Raw genomic sequence first — 21,000 nt, forward strand, 5'->3', positions numbered from 1 at the left:
GGGGAAAACTCCTAGACCCCACCAAGCCCTTCTTTTTATGAATGGGGAAAACTGAGTTGCCAGGGAGAGGGACCACATGACTTCTGAGAGAAGACAATAGACAGAAGCATGGTTACAAAGTTTAATGTGATCTGAGCCCCTCTGGAGGCGCCAGAGTCTTCACTCTGTACAGAGGACAAGAGGGACTGGCTCATAGGGGCAGCATGGCCCAAAAAGAGGAAGATTGTCCCTGGGGAAAAGAGGCATCCCTAATGCATTGCACGGGCTTGAAGTGGGGCACACGAGGGGAGCAGGAAGCAGAGGTGGCTAAGAATAAGAGGGTCACACAGAAGAATACTATAAGGTTAGAACCTCGAATTGTACCTTGGAATTCTAGACCTGTAGACCTTTTGAATCTTAAAACTACAGTGTCTAGAATCTTAAGATTTAATATTGTGGAGTCTTGGATCCCTAATTAAAATCCTAGAAAGTCAGAATGCAGCGTAGAAACTAAAGGCGTCCAACATTAGAAATAATTAGAACTTTGGTATCTAGTTAGTCACAACTAACTGTAGAGTCTTATACGTTGGTTGCTGAGGATCCAGAATCTTGGACCAATAGAACCTAAAGTATCTCGGAACATAGAACAGAACAGCATTGGAATCTTAGAGTTTAATAATCTAGACTCTTGAAGCACATATCTCAAATCTGAGACACAGAATCTAGGTTCTTAGACTAAGTCTTAGAATATCGCATCTTAGAACATTAGACCTTAGAACCTCCCTCTGTAGATTCTTGAACTTTTGAATTGAAGATTCTAGAATCTTAGACCTTTAGGATCCAGAATCTTATAATAAGAGCTTTGAGGATCATAAAACCTTAGAGCCTATAATTGACCATCAGAATCTTAGAACTTGAGATGAAATTTTGAAGCCTTATGATCTAGACTCTTGTACTCTAAGAGGATAGGAACATCAAATTTTAGGCCTTAAAACCTCCATGTCTAGAATTGTAGGATTTTAGAATCAAGAATCTCATAGCCTAAGGAAAATAAAATCTAAAATCAGAGTCTTAGATCCTAGACCTAGAGTCTTAGAACTTTAGAAATTAAAAACTTACAGGCTTTATCAAGAACCTTAAAACCAGAAAAATCTAGAGCCATAGAATTTCAGAGTTTTAGAATATAGGCCTTAGAACTTCCATCTCTAGAACCTTAGCACTTTAGAATTAGAGACTTTGGAATTTCAGGTCCTTAGAGCCAAAGACTCATAGCATCTTTAAAACCTAGAACCTTTGAATCTAGATTCTTTAAACCTTAGAATCCAGAATCTTGGAATGTTAGACCTAGGAGGACCCTTAGAGATTGCAGACCAACCCCTTTCTGGTACACAAGGGGACACTACGGGGTGGAAAGGGAGAGGATCTGTGTGGGATGGAAATGGAGCAGGTAGGAAGAGAGGGCTGTGGTTAGGGGTAAGGCCTGGAATGGGGAAGGAGTGGTGGGGGGGGGTTGTCCCCCAGTGGCAGTGCCTAGCTTGGGTCCTGAGAGGGAGTCCTGGGGTGGAGGGTTGTCTCAGGCTCCATCCTCCTGCCCTGGGGGTGTTGGGGAGCCCCTGTCAGCAGGCAGTGTGGGGCCGGGGGCTGTAGAAGGGCAGAGGACATAGCGTCCAGCAGGATGGACCTCGGCCGCAGTGAGGCAGCTGCAGGAATCCTTAGACTCAGGCTGTGGTGGGGGGTCAGCTCCTCCGGCAGCTCCAAGGGGTTCGGCACGACTCCCACCCTCATCCATGTTGACATAGAGGATTTCATCGGGCTCCTGGACAGGGGGCAGGGCCTTCAGAGCGTTCTCCAGATCTTCGCGCAGCTCTGCAAAACTCGGCCGGTCTTGGGGGTTCAGCTCCCAGCACCGGGACATCAGCGCGTACCTAGGACAGCAAAGTAGGGGATGGGAGATTGAGCAGGGGCTTAGAAGGGGATTGTTCTGGGAGTTTGGGGGCAATTTAGGACACTCAGGACTGGGGGACATTTCATGGGACTGGAGGTAACTAGAGCAGTTTGGGGGCATCTGTGGGGATTAGGGAATCCTCAAGAGTTTCTGAGGGGTTTCTAGGATGCTCAGGAGCTGGAAAGCATCTTGGGACACCCCTTTGAGTATGGGGTAGTATTCTGGTGATGGTTTGCTAGAGCAGAGCTTTCCGGTGTGTCTCCCCAGAACAGACTCTGGCATCAAACCCTGCAAGCTGTGTTGGTTTAAAATATGTGTGCAAATTCTTTGACATTCCTCCCTTCAAAAGATGAAGCCCAATTTCTCTCCCCTTGACTGCAGGCTGGATCTAGTGACTCGATTCCAACTCAGCAGCCGTCCCTGTGAATGTAACGTCTGTAATGTGACACTAGCCTTTAAAAGGCATTGCGACGCTAGCCTGTAAAAGGCACTGTGGCTACGTCTTTGCTTTTCCTCTTGCAGTGCTCCTGTGGGGTAGGCCAGGACGGGGTCCACAGAGCAAGGAACTGAGGCCTCCTCCGCCGCAGCCATGCAAGTGAGCTACCTTGAAAGCGATCTTCTCTTCCCGATCTTCAGATGGCTGCAGCCCCATCTTGACTGTAACCTCATTAGAAACCCTGATTCAGAATCACCCTGCTAAGCTGTTCCCGGACTGCTGACCTTCAGAAACTGTGTGAGGTGATACATTCTTGTGGTTTTAAGGTATTGGACTTGGGGGTATAGTTAACTAATACACCCATTATGCAGCGTTTGGCAAGTGACTTACCCTCTCTGTGGGCCTCAGTTTCCTTATCTACAAATGGGAATAATAATGGTATCAACCCACCTCACATGACCATGGTAAGAACCAAATGAGTTAATAATATATGCAAAGCAGCTAAAACAGTGCCTTCTGGTAAGTTCTTAGAAGCATTAGCTATTTTTTTTTTTTTTTTTTTTTTTTTACTCCCCTTAGCTTTTAAAGCACCAAGGAGGACCTGAGGAGTCTGCAACCCCAGGCTGTCCCCTCCTGACCTGAGCAACATCTTCCTTCCCCCTCCCCAAGTGCTGGATAAATGTTCTGCTCTTCTGGGTGCCAACAGATGACACAGTCTGATAAGCACTGTCCTAAAGGAGCCCAAGAACATCTCAGAAGAGAACTGAGTCTGGAGAAGCTCAATATAATAACCTGGAGGGTTTTGCAGAGGGTTCTGGGTGCTGAAGGGCATCTGGGGGATGTGTGGGTGGGTGCTCGGGAGTCTGGGATGGATTAGAATTTGGGGAGAGTGGGGCTCTCAGAGGCAGGGCTGCCAGGTAAGGTGGTACAGCTATTTACTGCCCATGAACACCTGGCCGAAGGGAACGATCTAGCCTGCACTCCACACACAAGGCAAAGGAAAAAAAGAGAGCCTTTTGCTAATTGACCCCGTGGACTAGTAGTGGTCCTGCAGAGAGTGTCGGTGAGGGGGCGAGTGGCCTTCCCAACAGTCTGAGGGAGTCTGTGCAGGTTTTACAGGGTCCTGCAAACGTCAGGGCCAGTGTGGGCTGCTCCGGGTTCGGGAGTGAAGTCTGGGGTTGGGTGGGGGTTCCTAGGGTCCTCACAGCCCGTCCAGACAGTCCACCGGCTGCTTCAGGCGATTCCCCTGGCGCAGATAGTCGTAAATCTCGCTGTTCTCCACTCCTGGATATGGGGTTTGGCCCCGTGTGGCAATCTCCCACATGGTCACCCCGAAGGACCACTGTGGCAGGGCAGAGGGGAGATAATTAGAGAGTGTCCCCAGCACAGAGACACCGCCCGCACACAGGTCACAGGTACAGGCACATTTATGTACACATGCATACATAGCTGTCTTTGTGGACGCATCATAGCTATTCACAGAACCACTCCCGCACAGGTATACACTCAGAGGTAACTTTTGTGCACACACAGACATGCTCACCTATGCACACATTTACACACTTAACAGACACATGGTCTCGTGTATCACCCTCCGTGACCTGGCTATGTACATGTCTACATATCGCTGTCTCTCCTAACCTGAACTGTCCACACATCCCACTTAGAAGCTACCACCCTGCACACGTGAGCCTGTACCTATTTCCAGCGTGACCATACCCGGGTTCACAGTCTCCCGCCACATCCCCGACGTGGGTGGGCCCCTGCGCGCCCAGGTGCACCGCGAGCTGATTAGGCCACGCCCTACCGCCGGTCCCCGTGCCCATTATGGGCAGACGTACCACATCGCTCTTGCTGGTGTAGACGCGGTCGGCCAGGCTCTCTATAGCGATCCACTTGACGGGCATCTTGGCGATGCGGCCCTGGCGGTAGTAGTCCCCGTTGTAGATCTTCTTGGAGAGCCCAAAGTCCGCCACACAGACAGACATGTTCTCGTTCAGCCTGCCCGGGTTGGGGAGAGGAACAGGGTGACGGCACTGGCCCCCTCCACCAGGAAGCCTGCCCTCACTCTCAGGCGCATCTCCACCTCCCAGCTCTGGCTGTCCTGCTCGAGGGTAGGGATCGGTCTCCTTTCCTTGCCCCAGATTCTAAGGTCCTTCTTAGGCTCCTTAGGTTTGATTCTCCGATTTAAAAACAAAACAAAACTGTTTTCTTGACGTATACCACATATACAGAAACTTGCACAAACTGTAAGTGAGCAGCTCACTGAATTTTCACAAACACACCTGTGGAACCAGCAGCACCCAGATCAAGAAACAGAACATCGTGGGACATCATATAAGGAATATCGCACAGTAAAGAAAAAGAACAAAATTACCAATGCACACACGATATGGACTAACCTAAAAAACGTCATGCTGAGCGAAAGAAGCCGGACACAAAGGAGTACAAACTGCACGATTCCATTTATAAGTCATTTAAGAACAGGTGACAGAAGTCCAGAAGAGTGGTTATGCCTCGTATCCATCCCTTGGGGCAGCAACTGGGAAGGGTATTAGGGGGCTGGCAGGGGCCCAGAAATGTGCTTTCTGTTGAGCCAGTGGCCGTTGTTTACATGGGTCTATAGACATGTAAACATTAAGCTGCACCCATTCATTAAGATGTGCATATTTTAGTGTATGTAAAATATACGTCAATTTTTTTTTGAAGGAAACTTTATTCAGTGCAAACAGCTCAATTGTGCACATCGATTTTTTTAAGTACGAAAAAGAAAGAAACTCATTACCAGTCCTCCCTTCCTATAACTAGCCCTCCGAGGACTTCTCCGATCTTCACTTCTAATGGTGTGGATTACTTTTGCTTCTTTTTTGTGCTTTACAGAAATAGAAGACTCCCTGATGGCTTCTGTCTGGGTTTCCGGGGTTCTGTTTTTTTAAGAATTGATGATTTCCAGCCAGGGCGATGGGCTTGGGCCTTAACCAATCAGCAGAGACCATGGAGACCCCTGCTATGCTAGGAGTTAAACTTTAACTCCTGGGTCCTGGAGAAGTCCAGAGGGTCATGGAAGGGGGGTGGGGAGGGCCCGATGCTCAGGCATCTAGGCTGGTGGCTGTGGAGCTCATGGCAGTCTTGCGGTGGTGGGCAATTGCCAACTTGGTAAGGAAGTATTTCAGTACTTTCACTTATCGAAAAAGCAACAAGGGCATGACGGTTGATTTCTACTCTGATTCCCAGTGTCATTGTTATACTGGGGACTTGACCAGGATCATCCCAAATTAAGAAATAAACGAGTTTCCATTTTGACTGGTCTATCCAAGCCTTTAGGTCTACTTTCTCGTTAACAGGAAATACAGGGAACAGAAGAACGAGCAAACGGCACCACAAGGAAATAGACACATATACAGGACTTACTGCAAGATAACTGGCCGGGTCTCTTCCAAAAGAATATGCCATAAAATATAAAAAGGTGGTGACGGGGAGACTATTCTAGATTAAAAGAGACCAGAGGGGCATAACAACCAAATGCAATATTGGGACCTTGAATAGATCCTGGTTCAGGGTAAAAATAACCCTTAAAAGATATTTTGGAGGACGGTGGAAGAATATGAATATGGATTAGGTTATGTTATGGAGTTATTGTTAATCATTTTTTGGGGTGTGATAACAGAATTATGATTATTTAGGCATAAGTCCTTATCCTTAGGAGATACCTACTGAAGATTTAGGGGTGAAGTGTCACTATCTTGGCAACTTACTTTCAAATTGCCGAGGGGAGAAAGACAAGAGGGCAGACATGTGGCAGAATCTCAACAAGGAGGGTATATATGGGTGTTCATTATGCAATTCTTTCAACTTTTCTCTAGGACTGGAATTGTTGAAAATACAAAGTTGGAGGAGTAAATACATTTCCATATTCCCAAGAGCTGTGAACATTTAAGCATCCTGTAGAAGATTCTCTGGTTCTCCAGCTGTGAGTCCAACATTATAATGGGACTAATATTCTAAGCCTGTGTTTACACACGCACACACACACGTACGCACAGCCTGCCCTCACCGTAGGCCTGGTTCTGGCCTATTTTCTGCTTGGTGGGGCGGTCTGATCTCCTCATCCAATGCGGCCCCTTCGCAAGGCAGCCCTAGGCCAGACATTCGGCACGGAGGGGGACAGAGATCAGTCGGCTCTGCCCTTTCGCTTACCTCATGTTGCTTACTTAGTCTGCCCTCTTGCCTCTTCTCTCCCCACATTCTAATACTCCTTTAGGATCTCAGTTCAAGGCTCACTTCCTCCAGGGACCTTCCCACTCCCCTTGGTGACTTCTCTATCCCAGTCCTGAGTTTTGACCTGCCTGAGGGGTGTATGTGTGTGTGTCTAGCCTCCTCTTTCATCTTCAGAAGGAGGGAAGTTATTCCCCGAAGAGGGGACATGGTCTCTGGAAAGCCCAACACTCACATGCAGTTCCTGGCAGCCAGGTCCCGGTGTATGAATCTCTTGGTACTCAGGTACTCCATGCCACTGGCAATGTCTGCCATGAACTTCACCAGCATCTGAGTGGGCAGGAACTGGGAGGCCAGGGCAGGAGGGAGTAGAGGTCAGCAGAGTCCCCGAGATCCATCCCTCCTCCCTCTTTCCCGTCCTATGTGTGCCTTGCTCTGCCTTGCAATGCCTGCCCACGGCTCAAGAATTAAATCCGACCCCTTTCCAATAAGGTCCTATATATTCCTTCCTGCCTTCGTCTCCGATTTGATCTTCTACTGTTCTTGCTCTCGACATACGCTCCAGCCAGAGGCTTCCTTTCTGGTTTTCAAATGATCATGCTTGTTCCCACCTCTAAGCCTTTGCCCATGTTGTTCCTTCTGCCAGGACTGTTTCCTCCCAGGTCTCCCCATCTCCTGCCAGGTAGCTCCTTCGAGGTCACCTCCTCGGTGAGACCTTGTCCATCGAAACTGAATGCCCGGCCTCCTATCATTCATCCTACTCTATTTCCTTCCTAGCACTCAAATTATCTTGCTTATTTATTTAACTTGTTTATTGCCTGGTCCCCCCAATGGAAGACAGCTCCATGAGAGCAAGTTCTTGGTGACCATGGTCTTCGCAGTGTTTGAGCAGGGCTGGGTACCTGGTAGGTGCTCAATTAATACTTGTGGACCAGATGATTAAATGCTCTCACCACCGGCTGGTCCCCGAGCCGGGAATAGAGAAGGAAGCTGTGCAGGTCTCCATGTTTCATGAACGGTAAGATGACCACAGGTGCTGGGAAACCCTCTCGTTCGGATCCCTGGAAACAGACGCCTGAGCCCCCCGGGCAGCCCTGTCACTCCAGGTGGACAGAAGGGGAAGCCGCCCCCTCCTCCAGATGTGTCTCTCCCTCCCCATCAAATCTGGCCTCCAAATTGTCGTGTGGGGTGGCAAGGACCAAGCTTCAGAGAAGCCATTTCCAGCACTGTTCCCAGGAATTTTTCCCCAGCCCTCCTAGGGACCTCAGCTATTTCTGGAAAAGGTCAGAAGTCACATTCCAAACTGAGGGAGAGAAGGAGGGGAGAGCTTGCTGGCTCTGAGAGAGGGGGTGACAAGGAGCCTGGAGGTTCCACCTTCCCAGTGCCACAGGGAGGGGTCTTCACGAGCCTACAGACCCCCTAAATCTGCACCCCCTCACCGATGAGCCTCATGACGTTGGGGTGGTCGAATTCCTTCATGCAGACAGCTTCGCTCAGAAAATCCTCCAGCTCCGACCTTGTGCAGATGGCAACTTGGGGGCGAGAGGAAGGTGGGTGAGGAGGAGGGGAGGGACGAGGAGGGAGGACTCCTCCTCCCCCTTCACACCATCGTCATCATCATCAAACGTGATTAGTAAGTGCCAGGCGCTGTACGCAGCACTGGACATATATTAACTCATTTAATCCTTGTAGGTGCTAAAGATGTTTTAAAGATGGGGAAACCAAGCCACACATGGTTAAGGAACATGCCTGAGGGCACACACAGCTTGCAAGCGGAATAGGCAGAGTTCAAAGCCAGGCACTCTGCCTCTGGGTCCATGTGTGCGAACCACTCCAGGCTGCATCCCAGTGCATCTCCAATAGCCTTGGGGATCCATCCATATGATTATTCCCATTTTTACAGCTCAGGACACACTGGCTCATCGAGGTAAAGTGACTTGTGCAAGGTCACACAGCCGGGATTCACATTCAAGTCAAGAACATAACCTGGTACATAGGAGGAGCTCAATAATGAATGAATGAGTGAGTGAGTGAGTGAGTAGGTGAGTGAGTGGGTGAGTGATGACTCCATAACCCAAGCTTCTAGGCCCTGTGATTCAGAAAGGATCATTCCTACCTTACCTCTAGCCTCAGCCTGACCCTCTGTGCTTCTTCCCTGTGTGGAAAGGACTTCCTGCCCTGGACTTCCTGTGCTGTGTGACCCTGGACCAGCTCCCACCTTCTCTGATGATGTAAATAATATAGGCACAGTCCACCTCAACTGCACGTACTACGTGCCAGCCCAGGCATTAAGCGCTTTACCTCACAACACCCTAGGAGGTAGGGACATTATGATCCTTTTTCCACATGAGGACTGGGCAGCTCAGAGAGGAATGAGAACACACAGCTGATCGATGATAAAGCCAGGTGTACCTCATTCCAGACCTTTCCCGTTCTGCTATGTATCACGTGGGGCTGGCGCCTAAAAACTACATTTCCCAGGCTCCCTTCCCTACTGGATTCCTCTGGGAGTTTGCCAGTGGGAAGCACTGATGGGAGATTGGCAGGTGGGAGGAGGAGGGGAGCACCTGGGTTATTTCACTCTCTCTATTTCTACTTCCAGTATGGCCTTGGTGTGACTGTCTCTGTTGTGTTTCAAGCTCTCACAAGGTTTCCCCGAATTCTGTGAGTCCCAAATCCTGCCGGGCGTCCCTGGCTGTGGGCTCTGGTAACACCACTTCCTTCCTCTGCCGGGACCAGTACCAGGCCGTGGGGGTGCACGTGATGCACCGCTGCTCATCTGCAGGTCGCCTCGCTGGTCCCCGGAGTTCCTCCAGGCCTTCCTACCCCTTCGTACTAATCTCCCCATACTAAATTCCTTCTGTCGAAGTACCTAGCAGGGACTCCGTTTCCTGCCTGGAAACACTGGGGTTCTGTAGTGTGAGGCTAATTTGCTGTTAACTTTTCTGCACTTCTGCTTCCTTGGTGGCATGGGGCAGGGGCCTGGGGCCACAGGATGGGGTAAATCTGGGAGGATGAAATGAGTTAATACGTGTGTGCCCGGGGGTAGGGGTCCCACATGTGTGCACGTGCCTGCGCAGACTCACTCTTCATCGTCTTCACGGCCACCTTGAGGATGGAGTCGTCCTGGTTGAGCTGGCCCTCCATCACAGCTCCGAACTCTCCTGTGGGGAACCAGAGGGAGACGTGGACATCAGGGGGGGCCCGTGGGGACTGGTTTCTTGAGGTTGGGTGGGGCGGGGAAGTGAAGGACGTCACCGCGCAGGGGTGCGTGTGTGCGCACACGCGCATGCGCTGCGGAAGCTCACCTTCTCCCAGGGTCTTCCCCAAGGCCACCTTATGCCGGTCCACCATCACATCCCGCAGCTTCTCCTTCAGCTCCTCACTGATGCCCAGGCTGTTCACTGCATGGGAGGTGGGCGTGAACAGAGCCACGGAGCTGAGCGGACATTCAGGCGACAGACACTTTCCATAAAGCTTATCCCTGTCGTTAAACTACTGAAATACTCTTACATTCATTCAGAAACAGCTGCGGCCCTGAGCAACCCCCACCCCTAGCCTGCCTCCTCCTCTGGAGTCCCTGGACCTTCCCCCAGCGCAGCAGCTTTGCTCCCCAATTGGTCAGCATCCTGCCATACCGGTTGTTAAATATATTCCTTAGCTTTTCATTGAAGTATATTGTGCACAAATTATACGCGAGCAGCTCAGTGGGTTTTCACAAACCAAACCCAACAATGTAGCTAGTGCCCAGACTGAGAATGGACCATGACCTGCCCTCTCAGGGGGTCGTTTTCCTGACCTCTCTCACCACAGATTAGCCTTATCCATTTGTAAACACAGAATCACACATTACGTTCTCTTTTGTGTCTGGCTTTTTTCACTCATCGTAATGCCTGTGAGACAGTTTAGTTGTGTGTAGTTGTAATTTCTTCGTTTTCATTGCTGTGTAAGAACAGTTCTCAAACTCATTGGCTTCAGGCCCCCTTTACCTTCTTAAACCTATGGAGGGCTGCAGAGAGCTTTCATTTATGTAGGTTATACATATATTGACATTTACTGTATTCAAAGTTAAAATGAATAGATTTTTAAAACACAAGAATACACAGTCTATGGCCATGCCACCCTAAATAAGCCCGATCCCATCTAATCTCAGAAGCTAAGCAGGGTCGGGCCTAATTAGTACTTGGATAGGAGACCCCTTAGGAAGACCAGGTGCTGTAGGCGTAAAAAATACAAAATAAGGAATTGTAAGCTGACAAGGTCCTTGCAATCTGTGAGGTCAACCAAAGGTTGCCTCACTTAAAAAAATAAAAAATAAAGAATACATGAGCACGTGATCCATCAACCAACAGAGTGATGACATCATCATACATTAGGGAGCTTCTGGAAAACTCCACGGAACGCGTATGAGAGAATGAGAGTGCAAAAGAGCAACGAGCGTCTTGGTATTATGACGAGAAGAGTTTTGACCTCACAGGCCCCCTGCAAAGGCCTCGGGGACCCCCAGGGACTGGATCACACTTTGCGCACTGGTGCTGCATGCTATTCGGTTAGGTCACTGTGACCTCCTCGCTTCCTCTTCCTTCTCCTCTTAAATAAATGTCTTTCCCAGCCCTTTCCATTATCTCCCTGGGGCCTGGCAGTCTTCTCACTGTGGGCTAAGAAGAGACCTAACTCTGTTCTTTTTCCTTCTGGATTTAAGTTTACCCAACTGGAAAGATGAAGAGATTTGACTGGGTGCTTCTGATGTTCCTCCTTAGCTGGGACCCTTCATAACTCTTTAATCCTCTAATACAGGGGTCCCCAATCCCCAGGCCATGGACCAGTACCAGTCCCTGGCCTGCTAGGAACGAGGCCGCACAGCAGGAGGTGAGCGGCAGGTGAGCAAGCGAAGCTTCATCTGTGTTTGCAGCCTCTCCCCAGCGCCAGCATCACCGCCACAGCTCCACCTCAGATCATCAGGCGTTAGATTCTCACCGGTCCCTGGTGCCACAAAGGTCGGGGACCGCTGCTCTAAAGGACAGTCTACAGTTCGAAGATTCTATGATTTTCAAGATCCTAAGGGTTTATGGTACCAAGCCTATAATTTTTTTAGGCCAAAATCATATCCCGTAGCTTTTCCTTCAGTTCCTCACTGATGCCCAGGCTGTTTACTGCATGGGGGGTGGGCGTGAACAGAGCCACGGAGCTGAGCGGACATTCAGGCGACAGACACTCTCCATAAAGCTTATACCCATTGTTAAACTATTGAAATACTCTTACATTCACTTCAGAAATAGCTACTGCCCTGAGCACCCCAACCCCTAGCTTAGCTCCTCCTCTGGAGTCCCTGGACCTTCCCCCAGAGCAGCAGCTGAAAGGTTAGAACTCGGCACATAACTTTGCACCCCGACTGGTCAGCATCCTGCCATACCAGTTGTTAAATATATTCCTTAGCTTTTCGTTGAAGTATAATCTGCACAAATGATAAGCGAACAGCTCAATAGGTTTTTTTCTCTACCATTCGATAATTCCAAGACACAGTTAAGAGGATGGATGGACGTCAGGGTGAAACTGCCTGGGTTTGAATCCCAGCTCTCTGACTGGCAGGCTGTGGGGTCTTGAGCAAGTTACTTCACCACTATGTGCCACAGCTTTCTCATCCGTGAAGTGGGGGAGATAATGCACCTACTTCACTGGGTTATTGTAAAGATTAAATAAAGCGACATGTGTATAGCAGTTAGAACAGCGCCTGTCGTATAAGAAGTGCTAGGGTTAGCTGTCATTATCAGCATCATAATCATCTCATCATCATCATCACCACCACCACCACCACCACCACCACCACCACCACCACCACCAACACCACCACCAACACCACCACCACGTTGCTCTAAGATCCTATGGCTCTGAGATTTGCTTTTCTAAGATTTACTGTGTCTAAGATTCTATTATTCTAAAGTTCTGTGTGGTTCCACAATTCCGTTGTTTCTTGGATCTGTGGTTCTAACATACTAGTATTCCAAGGCCCTCAGAAACTTTTGGTTCACGCATCCATAGAAGCCTAAATCTTCCAACTCATTATCCTCAAACCAGGGCAGGGAGGCATAGGGTTGGTTCACTTACAGGTGGCTTCAGTGGTCCGGCGACTGTAGGATTTGCGAACGCGGTATCTGACCACCAGCTCACCCCTCTCCACTGTTGGTTCAAACACCTCTCTGGGGAAAATGGGGAGGAGGTGAGGGCAGCGCAGAACCCTGTGGAACCCCCTCCCTTTGCCAGCAGTAAAAGCGAGCACCATCCCATCCCCAAGCCCTGCCTGCTGTCTGCTCCAGACCTTGTTGAGCATGTCTTGTACTGCTGCCTTCTGCCTTCCGTTCATTCCCCAGACCCTCGCCCCCATTCCAATACTCGGCCACCTCTCCTCCTGCACCAGCCTCCTCCTGGTCTGCCCACCTCCAGCCTCTTCATCTCAGTCCACCTTAGCCTCCCTACCCACAGAGGTCTAACTCACCCATAGCGGGTTTCCTTCTTCCGCCGGTGGACGAGGAACAGAGTCAAGATGAAGACGCAGGCGGCGGCCACAACGGCTCCCAGCAGTACATACCACCAGGGCCATGAGAAGGCGGGGGCTGGGGGTTCACTCACTGTCAGGGGCATAGGGGACAGGTCATGCTGAGGCCCTGAGTCTAGCTCCTTGGGACCCAAGGGGGTAACGTTGAGGGGAGGCAGATGTGGATATATTTGAGGAGGCCTGTGATGGGTACATTGATATATCTAGGGAGACTGGGCTGGGCAGGGCTCACTGTGATACGAATAAGCATTAAAGGAGGAGCGTGGGACTCGTAGGATGGGTGAGGTGAGGTAAGAGTGGAATGCGCACTTGAGCAGGATGTGATGAGTGTGGAAAGGGTGTGAGATGGGCGCGAAAGACTCGTGGGGGATGGGTTAAGAGTATGCAAGATGGGCTGGATGAGCGCGGGGCGGGCGTGAGCGAATCTCAAGTGCTGTGGGGGTGTGTGATATGTGTGACGACTGCGCATGGAGGGAGACTCAGGGTGTGGAAAAACGGGAGTAGGGGAGAGAATGCACGCAGTGGAGGATGGGCGCGTGAAGCACGCACAGAGAACGTGCCAGGACCGTGAGGCTTCTGGGACAAACGACTGATGAGTATGTTCGAGGAGTGTGCGATGACTATGAAACGGCCTTGCTAAAGCGAGGGGTGAGAGTGGAAGAAACGTGCAGAGGGGTGTGGTATGCACAGGAGTGAGCACAGAGCGTCAGAGGGGGGTCGGAGGAGTTTGGGGTATACGGGAGAGGAATACGTAAGGAGCTTTAGATACAAAGAGTGAGCAGTTGTCTGTGAGGATGAACTTTGATGGAGAAGAGTGTGCAATGAGCATGTAAAAGGACAGACGAGGAGGAGGGAGTGAAGGGGAAAGGTGTGTCAGAAGGATGGTAGTGGCTATGTAAAGAGTAGAGAATGAGTGTGTGCTGAGTGTGCCAGGAGTTGGGCGTGCAGAGTGGGACTGGGTTAGGACTGGCTAGGGGTGAGGCAGTGATGTGTAAGCAGTGTCCCGTCGGCGTGCAAGGAGAGTCGTAGAGTGTGAGACAGTGTGGACCGAACATCTTTTTAATGTTCGCCATGTGAAATGGATGGTGAACGTGCAAAACGTGTGCAGTTTGCGAACGCACTGGGTTTGGGAGGGACGTGTGAGGGATGAAAGATTATGATGGATGAGTGTGAAAGGAGGGTGAGTTAGTGTGGAAAGGGTATGCAAAGAAGTGCAGGGAGGCATGCGAGGACTATTTAAGGACAGAAGAATGAATTAAAGAATGAATTACAGTGCCAGAAGAGAACAATGGGTGTAGGAGGAATATTTGAGAATCGTTGAGAAATATTTGAGAGGGATGAACGTGAGGGGGATAACTCATCAGTCGGTTTGTCTATCTGTCCATCCATCCATCCATCCACCCATCCATCCACCCACCCGTCTACCATTCACCGAGTACCTACAATGTGCTGGGCTACTCAGGGACCACACAAACTCAAGAAGGAGAGGATCAGAGTAATGAGTCTGAGAAACACGAAAGGGAGGTGCGAACTGCATGTGTGGGGTAATGGGGTCCTCGCTGGGCACTGAGGGAAAGGAGGGCAGAGAGGAGGTGCCAAAGCCCTTACCCAGCTGGTGCATTGGCTGTCTTTGCCCTGTGAGGAGAAAAGACAGAGGGAGGACATGCTCAGGGACAGCAAGTCTGGCGAGACGTGAGTGAAGGAGCGAGGCTCTCAGTAAGGTTGCAGGCAGGCACAGAGCCTAGACTGGAGAAACACTGAAAGTTGCCAGGAGCAAGTCAGGGGCATCTGAGAGAGACAAGGTCCTTGTGGGGAGCTTGAAGGCAGCCGAGCGTGGCTTTGGAGTTACCTGGGCGCCAGGGCTCCAGGGGCACAGGGAGGCTCCAGGGTCCGTCCCCAGAGGCGGTGTAGGCTGCCACGCACACCGTCAGGTTGGGTACCGTTCTGTCCCCCCGCAGCTCCAGGGTCACTTCCTGCTTTAGCCCTATGTCCATCAGTACCTGAGACGTCCAAACGTGGCGTCAGGGTGGAGCCTCAGGCCCCTAACGTAGAAGCCTTCACCCCTCCCCCCACCTCAACTCCCCATCTTTCTCTCCTCGTCTCCAGCCCCTCCTCCCCTACCTCTTCCGACCCTCATCCTAATCTCCCTCCTTTCATCTCTACGCTCCATCCCGTGCCCACTAAAACATCAGATCCACCAGGACAAGACTTTGTCTCATTCACCGCCACGTCCTCAGGTCCTAGCTCAGTGTGTGGCACACGGTACTTTTGTCGAAGAGCTGAACTCCCAGCTTTTCACCCTCACCTCTCTGTCCCCTTCTAATTTCCACCCTCATTCCCACCCCATCTCTCAAGCCCCCAGGGGTGCTGTTCACTCAAGACCTTTGTGCAAGGTAGGAAAAGGAACCTCTTCCTCAAGACGCTGTGGAACTATCGAGTGTAAAATCATCAGGGTACATACATGTGTCGACTGATCCGCTTTTTACAATGATTTGTGGGTGGCCACTCCCTCCCCCTCCCCCAGGCCTCTCTAACGTTCCCACGACCGGCTCTCCTAGGTCCTAGGCGGGGTTGCACACTACCACCCGGCCCGGCACAGCTGTCATGTCTGCCTATCATCTTCTCCTCCCCATCTCCCTCCTCCTCAGCTCCTCCACCCGACCCCAGCCAGCAGCACCCACCTCGGGGGTGTCCTGACCTCGATAGGCCAGCCGATACCCTAACAGGGTGCCCTGCAGGGGCGCCGCTGGCTTCTGCCAACGTACGAGGGCTTGGCTCCCATTCAGCATGGCACTAACGTTCTCGGGGGGGCCCAGGGGCACTGGAGGACAGGGAAGAGGGGAAGCTGGCACCCCCACCTCTTCCTGACCCCCGCCCCTGTTCCCAGGAAGTGGGGGCAGGGTGCAAAGGGCATGCATGTGGGCAATTCGTGCAGGCCTCCCAGGAACGGAAGCATAGGGACAGGGTCCGGGAGAGACGCCAGTGGGCTGTGCTGAGTGGGGGACTGGACAGGAAGGAGATGGAGGCCACACGGGCTAAGTGGGTGAGAGGAGATGCTGGGGGTGGCACTGACGTGAGCGAGGTCCAGCGGGGCAGCGGGCAACGTCTCCCCCTCCCTGGCTCCTTCTTACCTCCCTCCGGCGTCTCCATGGGAAGCCAGTGGGTCCAGGGTGAAGAGCCCTGGCTACTGGCACACGCCACACGGATGTGATAAGGGGTGTGAGGACGGAGGCTGCCCAGCCGAAGTCGGTGAGGGGGAACCGATGCTTGCAAGGTGAGGGGCTCCTCCGGGGGGTCTGGCTCTCCCAGCCTGATGCCCACCCCATCGTCTGACAGCACAGCCTGGGGGGAGGAAAGGGCATGAGGACAGGATGGCCACGCACTCTCACGAGGCAGTCACACAACACACGATGGTGGCGGTCCTAGAGTGATTACACAACTTCACAGGGATGTGTGTGTGTGTGCTGCAGCTTCATGCTAGCGCCGCACGGGCATCTGCATTTGCGAAGCGAGGAGACCACCCGACTGACTACACACACACGTGGCTCTGTCATCACTTGCAAAAGCCATTTCTGGCAAGATGTTCCCTCTCTGAGTCTCGGTTTCTTCATCTGTAAAATGCGGGAAAAACAATGGCTCCCTACTTCACAGGGTCAACTGAACTCACGCTCCTAAGCGTTTAGAGGAGCGCCTGTATATATTGAGTGTTTGTCGTGATTGGTAGTTTGCGTGCTTGCGTGTGAGCCTGCCCATCAACGAGTGTCCAACTCCTCACGCCCTGCACAGCGGCACACGCTGGCACACCCACTTGGTCCCCAAGAACCGCATGATCAGGATGGCATGGCCACAGCTGGGGAATACATCTGTGCAGCATGCAAACTGGTTTGCACATCAGCTAACATTTCTTAGGTGCTACCTATGTGCCGGGAACCCTGCTAAGCTCTTTTTGGGATGAACTCACTGACTTCTTACCACCACCCCACGGTGGCAATTTCTTTTCTTCATTCCTATTTTACAGACAAGGAAACAGGGGCCCAGAGAGGTTTAGCCGCTTGCCCAAAGGCACACAGCCCCCACATGGGGAGACAATACCACCCCAAGGCCTAGGGAGTTGGTGGGCAGATGGTGGGGAGGCTGTCCCCACGCCTGCTCTCTGACCCACAGCAACAGACTGGAAGAGGAACCTCTTCTGGGACAAAGAGGACAAGGATGCAGACAGCGAGCCTCCCCATACCCACTTCCACTTCCCTTTTCCCTGGGATGCCCATGACCCTCCTATTTGAACCCTTTGGCCCAGTCTGTGCACAGCAGGAAGTGAGACCTGCAGAGGGAAGAGAACACACTTCTGCTTTCCTGTGGACACTGGATGGGTGTGGGGTCGGGGTACAGCTGACACCTGACCTGGCATTTGAGGTTTTCCCAAATCAGCCCAGACTCTGAGATTGAATCGGTTTCATCATTTTTCAGTCACTGGGGAGAGCCGGTCACTCCCCGTCACTGGGCTTCAGTTTCTTACCTTGAAAATGGGAAGATAACAGCCACTACCTTCCACGGTTAAAATGACAAGCGAATGAGGCCGTGTTCAGGGCTTGTAATTATAAGAACGACAGCTCCATTTTAATCAAGCCCTGGCTCTAAACGTTCTTTAAGGAGGTAGGGACCACCGTTTGGATCTGGTGAGACAAGGGTTCAAATCCCACCTCTGCTACTTCCTGGCTGTGACCTTGGGCAAGTTGCTTAACTACTCTGGGCCTTAGTTTTCTCATCTGGAAAACGAGTGTAAACGTAGACTGCACTTCACGAACACACAAAAGGGTGCGTGTAAAACCGTACGCAAGGCTCAACCTATAGCTGACACTCAGTGAAAGTTGGCCATTATTAATAATTGTCATCTCTCATCCCGGGCACCGTCCAACCCTCACTCCAACTTCCAAACGCAGAGAACTTCCGGCCAGAACTGGACCTCATATCCAGAGAGCTGTTTTTTTTGTTTGTTTGTTTTTTTACTCTAGGGGAGGAGCAGCTTAGGTGCAGAAGGCTGGGTGTGGCCCACCTCAGCTGCTCAGCTGTCGAGTAGTTTCTGCAAAAATTCCCTAATCTGTCTGGCTCTGAGCTAGGCAATAATGAAGACCCAGTGGTGACTGAGACAGCCTGGCCCTGCCCTCCCAGAACTCACAGTCCAGTGGGGAGACAGATTCACCCCCAGACAGTGACAGTGCAGAGTGGTCAGGGCTGGGGGAACCCAGAGATGGCTCTGGGTTCCCATTCTGGCTAGAAGTCAATATCACTAATACTTTTTAAAAAGCAAAAACAGCAAAGAGTTGATTACATGTTTCCTATGTTCCAGACACTATATTAAGTTCATTACTTGCATTATTCATTGAATTCTCACAACAAGCCTTTATGCCCATTTTGTACATGAGGGAACTGAGGCCTAGAGAGGTTAAGTCACCTGCCCAGGGTCATGCAGCCAGCAGCTGGTAGAGTCAGGACTTGAACCCAGGACCTCTGGCTTAACTCGAGGCTCTGCTGACCCTCAACACACAAATGGCCAGGACGGGGTTTCCCAGAGAGAGACTGAGGCTTGCAGGTGCGAGTGGAAGGGGGACTGAGGTGGAGGTGAGCAAAATCTGAGTCTCACCTGCAGGGTGCAGTGGGTGAGGGAGTAGATGCCACTCAGGCCTGGGGTCCAAGCCACCTCCAGCTCCGTGGGCCGGCTGGAAACCAAGTGGAGGTCACGGGGCCGCTGGGGGAGCACTGTGGGGATGAGAAGAGAGACTGAGCTGGGGGGTCTTTGAGCCAACCTCCCCACCATGCCCTCCGCCCCAGGCTTGACCTTTGACCCGAACACTACACCCTCTGACACCCAGCTCCCCAGCGGCCTTTCCCGTCACCTGTGATGGTGGCCGTGCGGGATGTGGTGATCCCTTTGGCGTTATGGGCTTCACAGGAGAAAGAAGACGTCTTGTTCAGGCCTGCGGAGTCATATGAGGGGGGGCCCAGTGTCAGAGACGGGAAGGAGGAGGGGTTCCTGGGCCACGCCGGGCCATCCCCTACCACGCCCTGCCCGACGGGGTCAGCGCAGCCCAGAGGGGCACGTGCTTGGACGGAGATGTGTGGGGAGGAGCACAAGCCTTCATCTTAAACACAAAGACAGGCCTGAGGCCTCAGCCCTAACACCCCGCCAGACAGACACACAAGGTGCAGCCACACACAGGCACGCACACACACGGATAGAGATCCACGTGTATATACACACGCACAGACACTCACACACAGAAATACATACTCACACACGCAGACACACGCAGGGACACTCTCACATACACACACTTGTGCACAGACAGAGACACATGGACATACACATAGACGCACTAGAAACACACTCACATACCAAGACACACAAATACATACACACAGACACAGATACACAGTTATACATAGGCACGCATGGAAATACACATACCCGTACATGTACATGAGACACATACACCAATACACACAGTTATAGACATGGACACACGCAGAAACACACACTCACGTACAGAAACACACATACCCAGAGCAAGACACAGACACATATGCAGAGATACACACTCACATAGATGCACAGACACAACCACGCCGAGCCACACAGACACACAGAGGAGCATATACACCTAATACGCACACTTAAGAAACAGGCCCTCAGGGGTCCGTGTAAATCTAGAGATATTTAGTCACTTATAAGCTCGGCCCGCACCAGCCCGCACCCCTTGGTCCCTTGGTCACGCGCCTCGGTTCTAGCCACACGGCCTCCTGGCGTTTCTGGGAAGCACACATCACACACGTCCTGCCTATTTGGGACAGACTGTCCACCGCTCACTCCCTGCTCCTTCACGTCTGCTGCTCAGACCCCACCTCGTCACCCCGTCCTTGAGCCCCCTGTTGAAAGTCGGAGCCTCCCTCCATATGCAGCTGTCTTCCCGAATTCCCTTTTCTCTTTGGTTCGTCTCATCCCAGTGTCCTTTACATGTGACTCGGGTGCCTTGTTCACTCTCTGTCAACTCCACTAGCGGGCCAGCTCCAAGACAGCAGGGGTTTCTGATTCCCTCGTCCCTGGCTGGATCCCCTGGGCCCTAAGATGGCCTGGCGTACAATAGGGGCTCCACAAATGTTTGTTGAAGGAGTGAACGCATTTACGTGTATACGCGTGTGTACTTTAGAGTGTATCTGGGCGTGTATGGAGGGGGATCGCCTCCCCTCCCCAGGGTGGTGGTGATGGGAACACAAGGAGACAGAAGACACACACACACACGTGCACATACAAGTACAGAGACAAACACACAGCACAGATACACAAACACAGAGATACACAATATACACAGATGCACACACGCGCAGCGCACACACCGGGCGACAGGACGCAAAGAGGACCGAGTCTTAAGGCCGCGCGTGTGACTGCGGCTCTGTGCCCGTCTGCCCGTGGCCCCGTGTGGATGTCCAGGGCTTGCGTGCCTCTCTCGCGTTTGTTCTGCGCGTGTGCGCCTATGTTCCCACCACCACCATCTACCCGCAGACACAAAGTTTCCTATTCTTAGTCAGCAGAGGGAGTGGAAGGAGGGAAAGCGGCCGAGGCCGGAAGGGGGTGGGCAGGGAAGGTCCTGGCTCCTCTGCCCAGGCGCCAGTTTCCAGCCAAGGTCAGGTGCCCGCCCGCAGCCGGGGCTGCCGGAGGGAGGGACAGGACAGCCCCAGGCAGGCGGCAGCGGGGGCAGCGGGGGGCGGGGAGCCTGGGTCTTGTCCAGCCACCTGGCACGTGGGAGCTCGTCAGGGTCACTGCCCTGGAGCTCAAGCTGCCCGGCAGAGGAGCCCTGGGCAGGAGGGGGGTTCTGG

The 21,000-nt window shown here is 51.9% G+C and overlaps 1 protein-coding gene and 1 pseudogene across 4 annotated transcripts in view; one reads left to right on the forward strand and one right to left on the reverse strand.

The window, feature by feature from the left end:
• Positions 1-107: 107 nt before the first annotated feature.
• AXL (AXL receptor tyrosine kinase) overlaps positions 108-21,000 on the reverse strand; it is a 27,101-nt gene continuing 6,208 nt past the window's right edge. For 3 of the 4 annotated variants that reach the window (XM_015588433.2, XM_025045985.1, XM_015588435.2), the window contains exons 5-20: positions 19,023-19,103; positions 18,770-18,885; positions 16,260-16,470; positions 15,810-15,949; positions 14,978-15,128; positions 14,737-14,763; positions 13,069-13,201; positions 12,681-12,772; positions 9,884-9,979; positions 9,662-9,739; positions 8,015-8,107; positions 7,529-7,650; positions 6,811-6,920; positions 4,202-4,361; positions 3,566-3,702; positions 108-1,904 (exon numbers count right to left, since the gene is read on the reverse strand). In XM_015588433.2, coding sequence (XP_015443919.1) covers positions 1,553-1,904; positions 3,566-3,702; positions 4,202-4,361; positions 6,811-6,920; positions 7,529-7,650; positions 8,015-8,107; positions 9,662-9,739; positions 9,884-9,979; positions 12,681-12,772; positions 13,069-13,201; positions 14,737-14,763; positions 14,978-15,128; positions 15,810-15,949; positions 16,260-16,470; positions 18,770-18,885; positions 19,023-19,103 — 2,099 coding nt within the window. In that variant the 3' untranslated portion in view covers positions 108-1,552. The remainder of the gene's footprint in view (positions 1,905-3,565; positions 3,703-4,201; positions 4,362-6,810; positions 6,921-7,528; positions 7,651-8,014; positions 8,108-9,661; positions 9,740-9,883; positions 9,980-12,680; positions 12,773-13,068; positions 13,202-14,736; positions 14,764-14,977; positions 15,129-15,809; positions 15,950-16,259; positions 16,471-18,769; positions 18,886-19,022; positions 19,104-21,000) is intronic. The other variant, XM_015588434.2, reaches the window with a different exon arrangement.
• Positions 10,681-10,799, forward strand: LOC112478888 (annotated as a pseudogene).

The sequence above is a fragment of the Pteropus alecto genome, unplaced genomic scaffold, assembly GCF_000325575.1.
Source record: "Pteropus alecto unplaced genomic scaffold, ASM32557v1 scaffold474, whole genome shotgun sequence".
NCBI classification, from domain to species: Eukaryota; Metazoa; Chordata; class Mammalia; order Chiroptera; family Pteropodidae; genus Pteropus; species Pteropus alecto.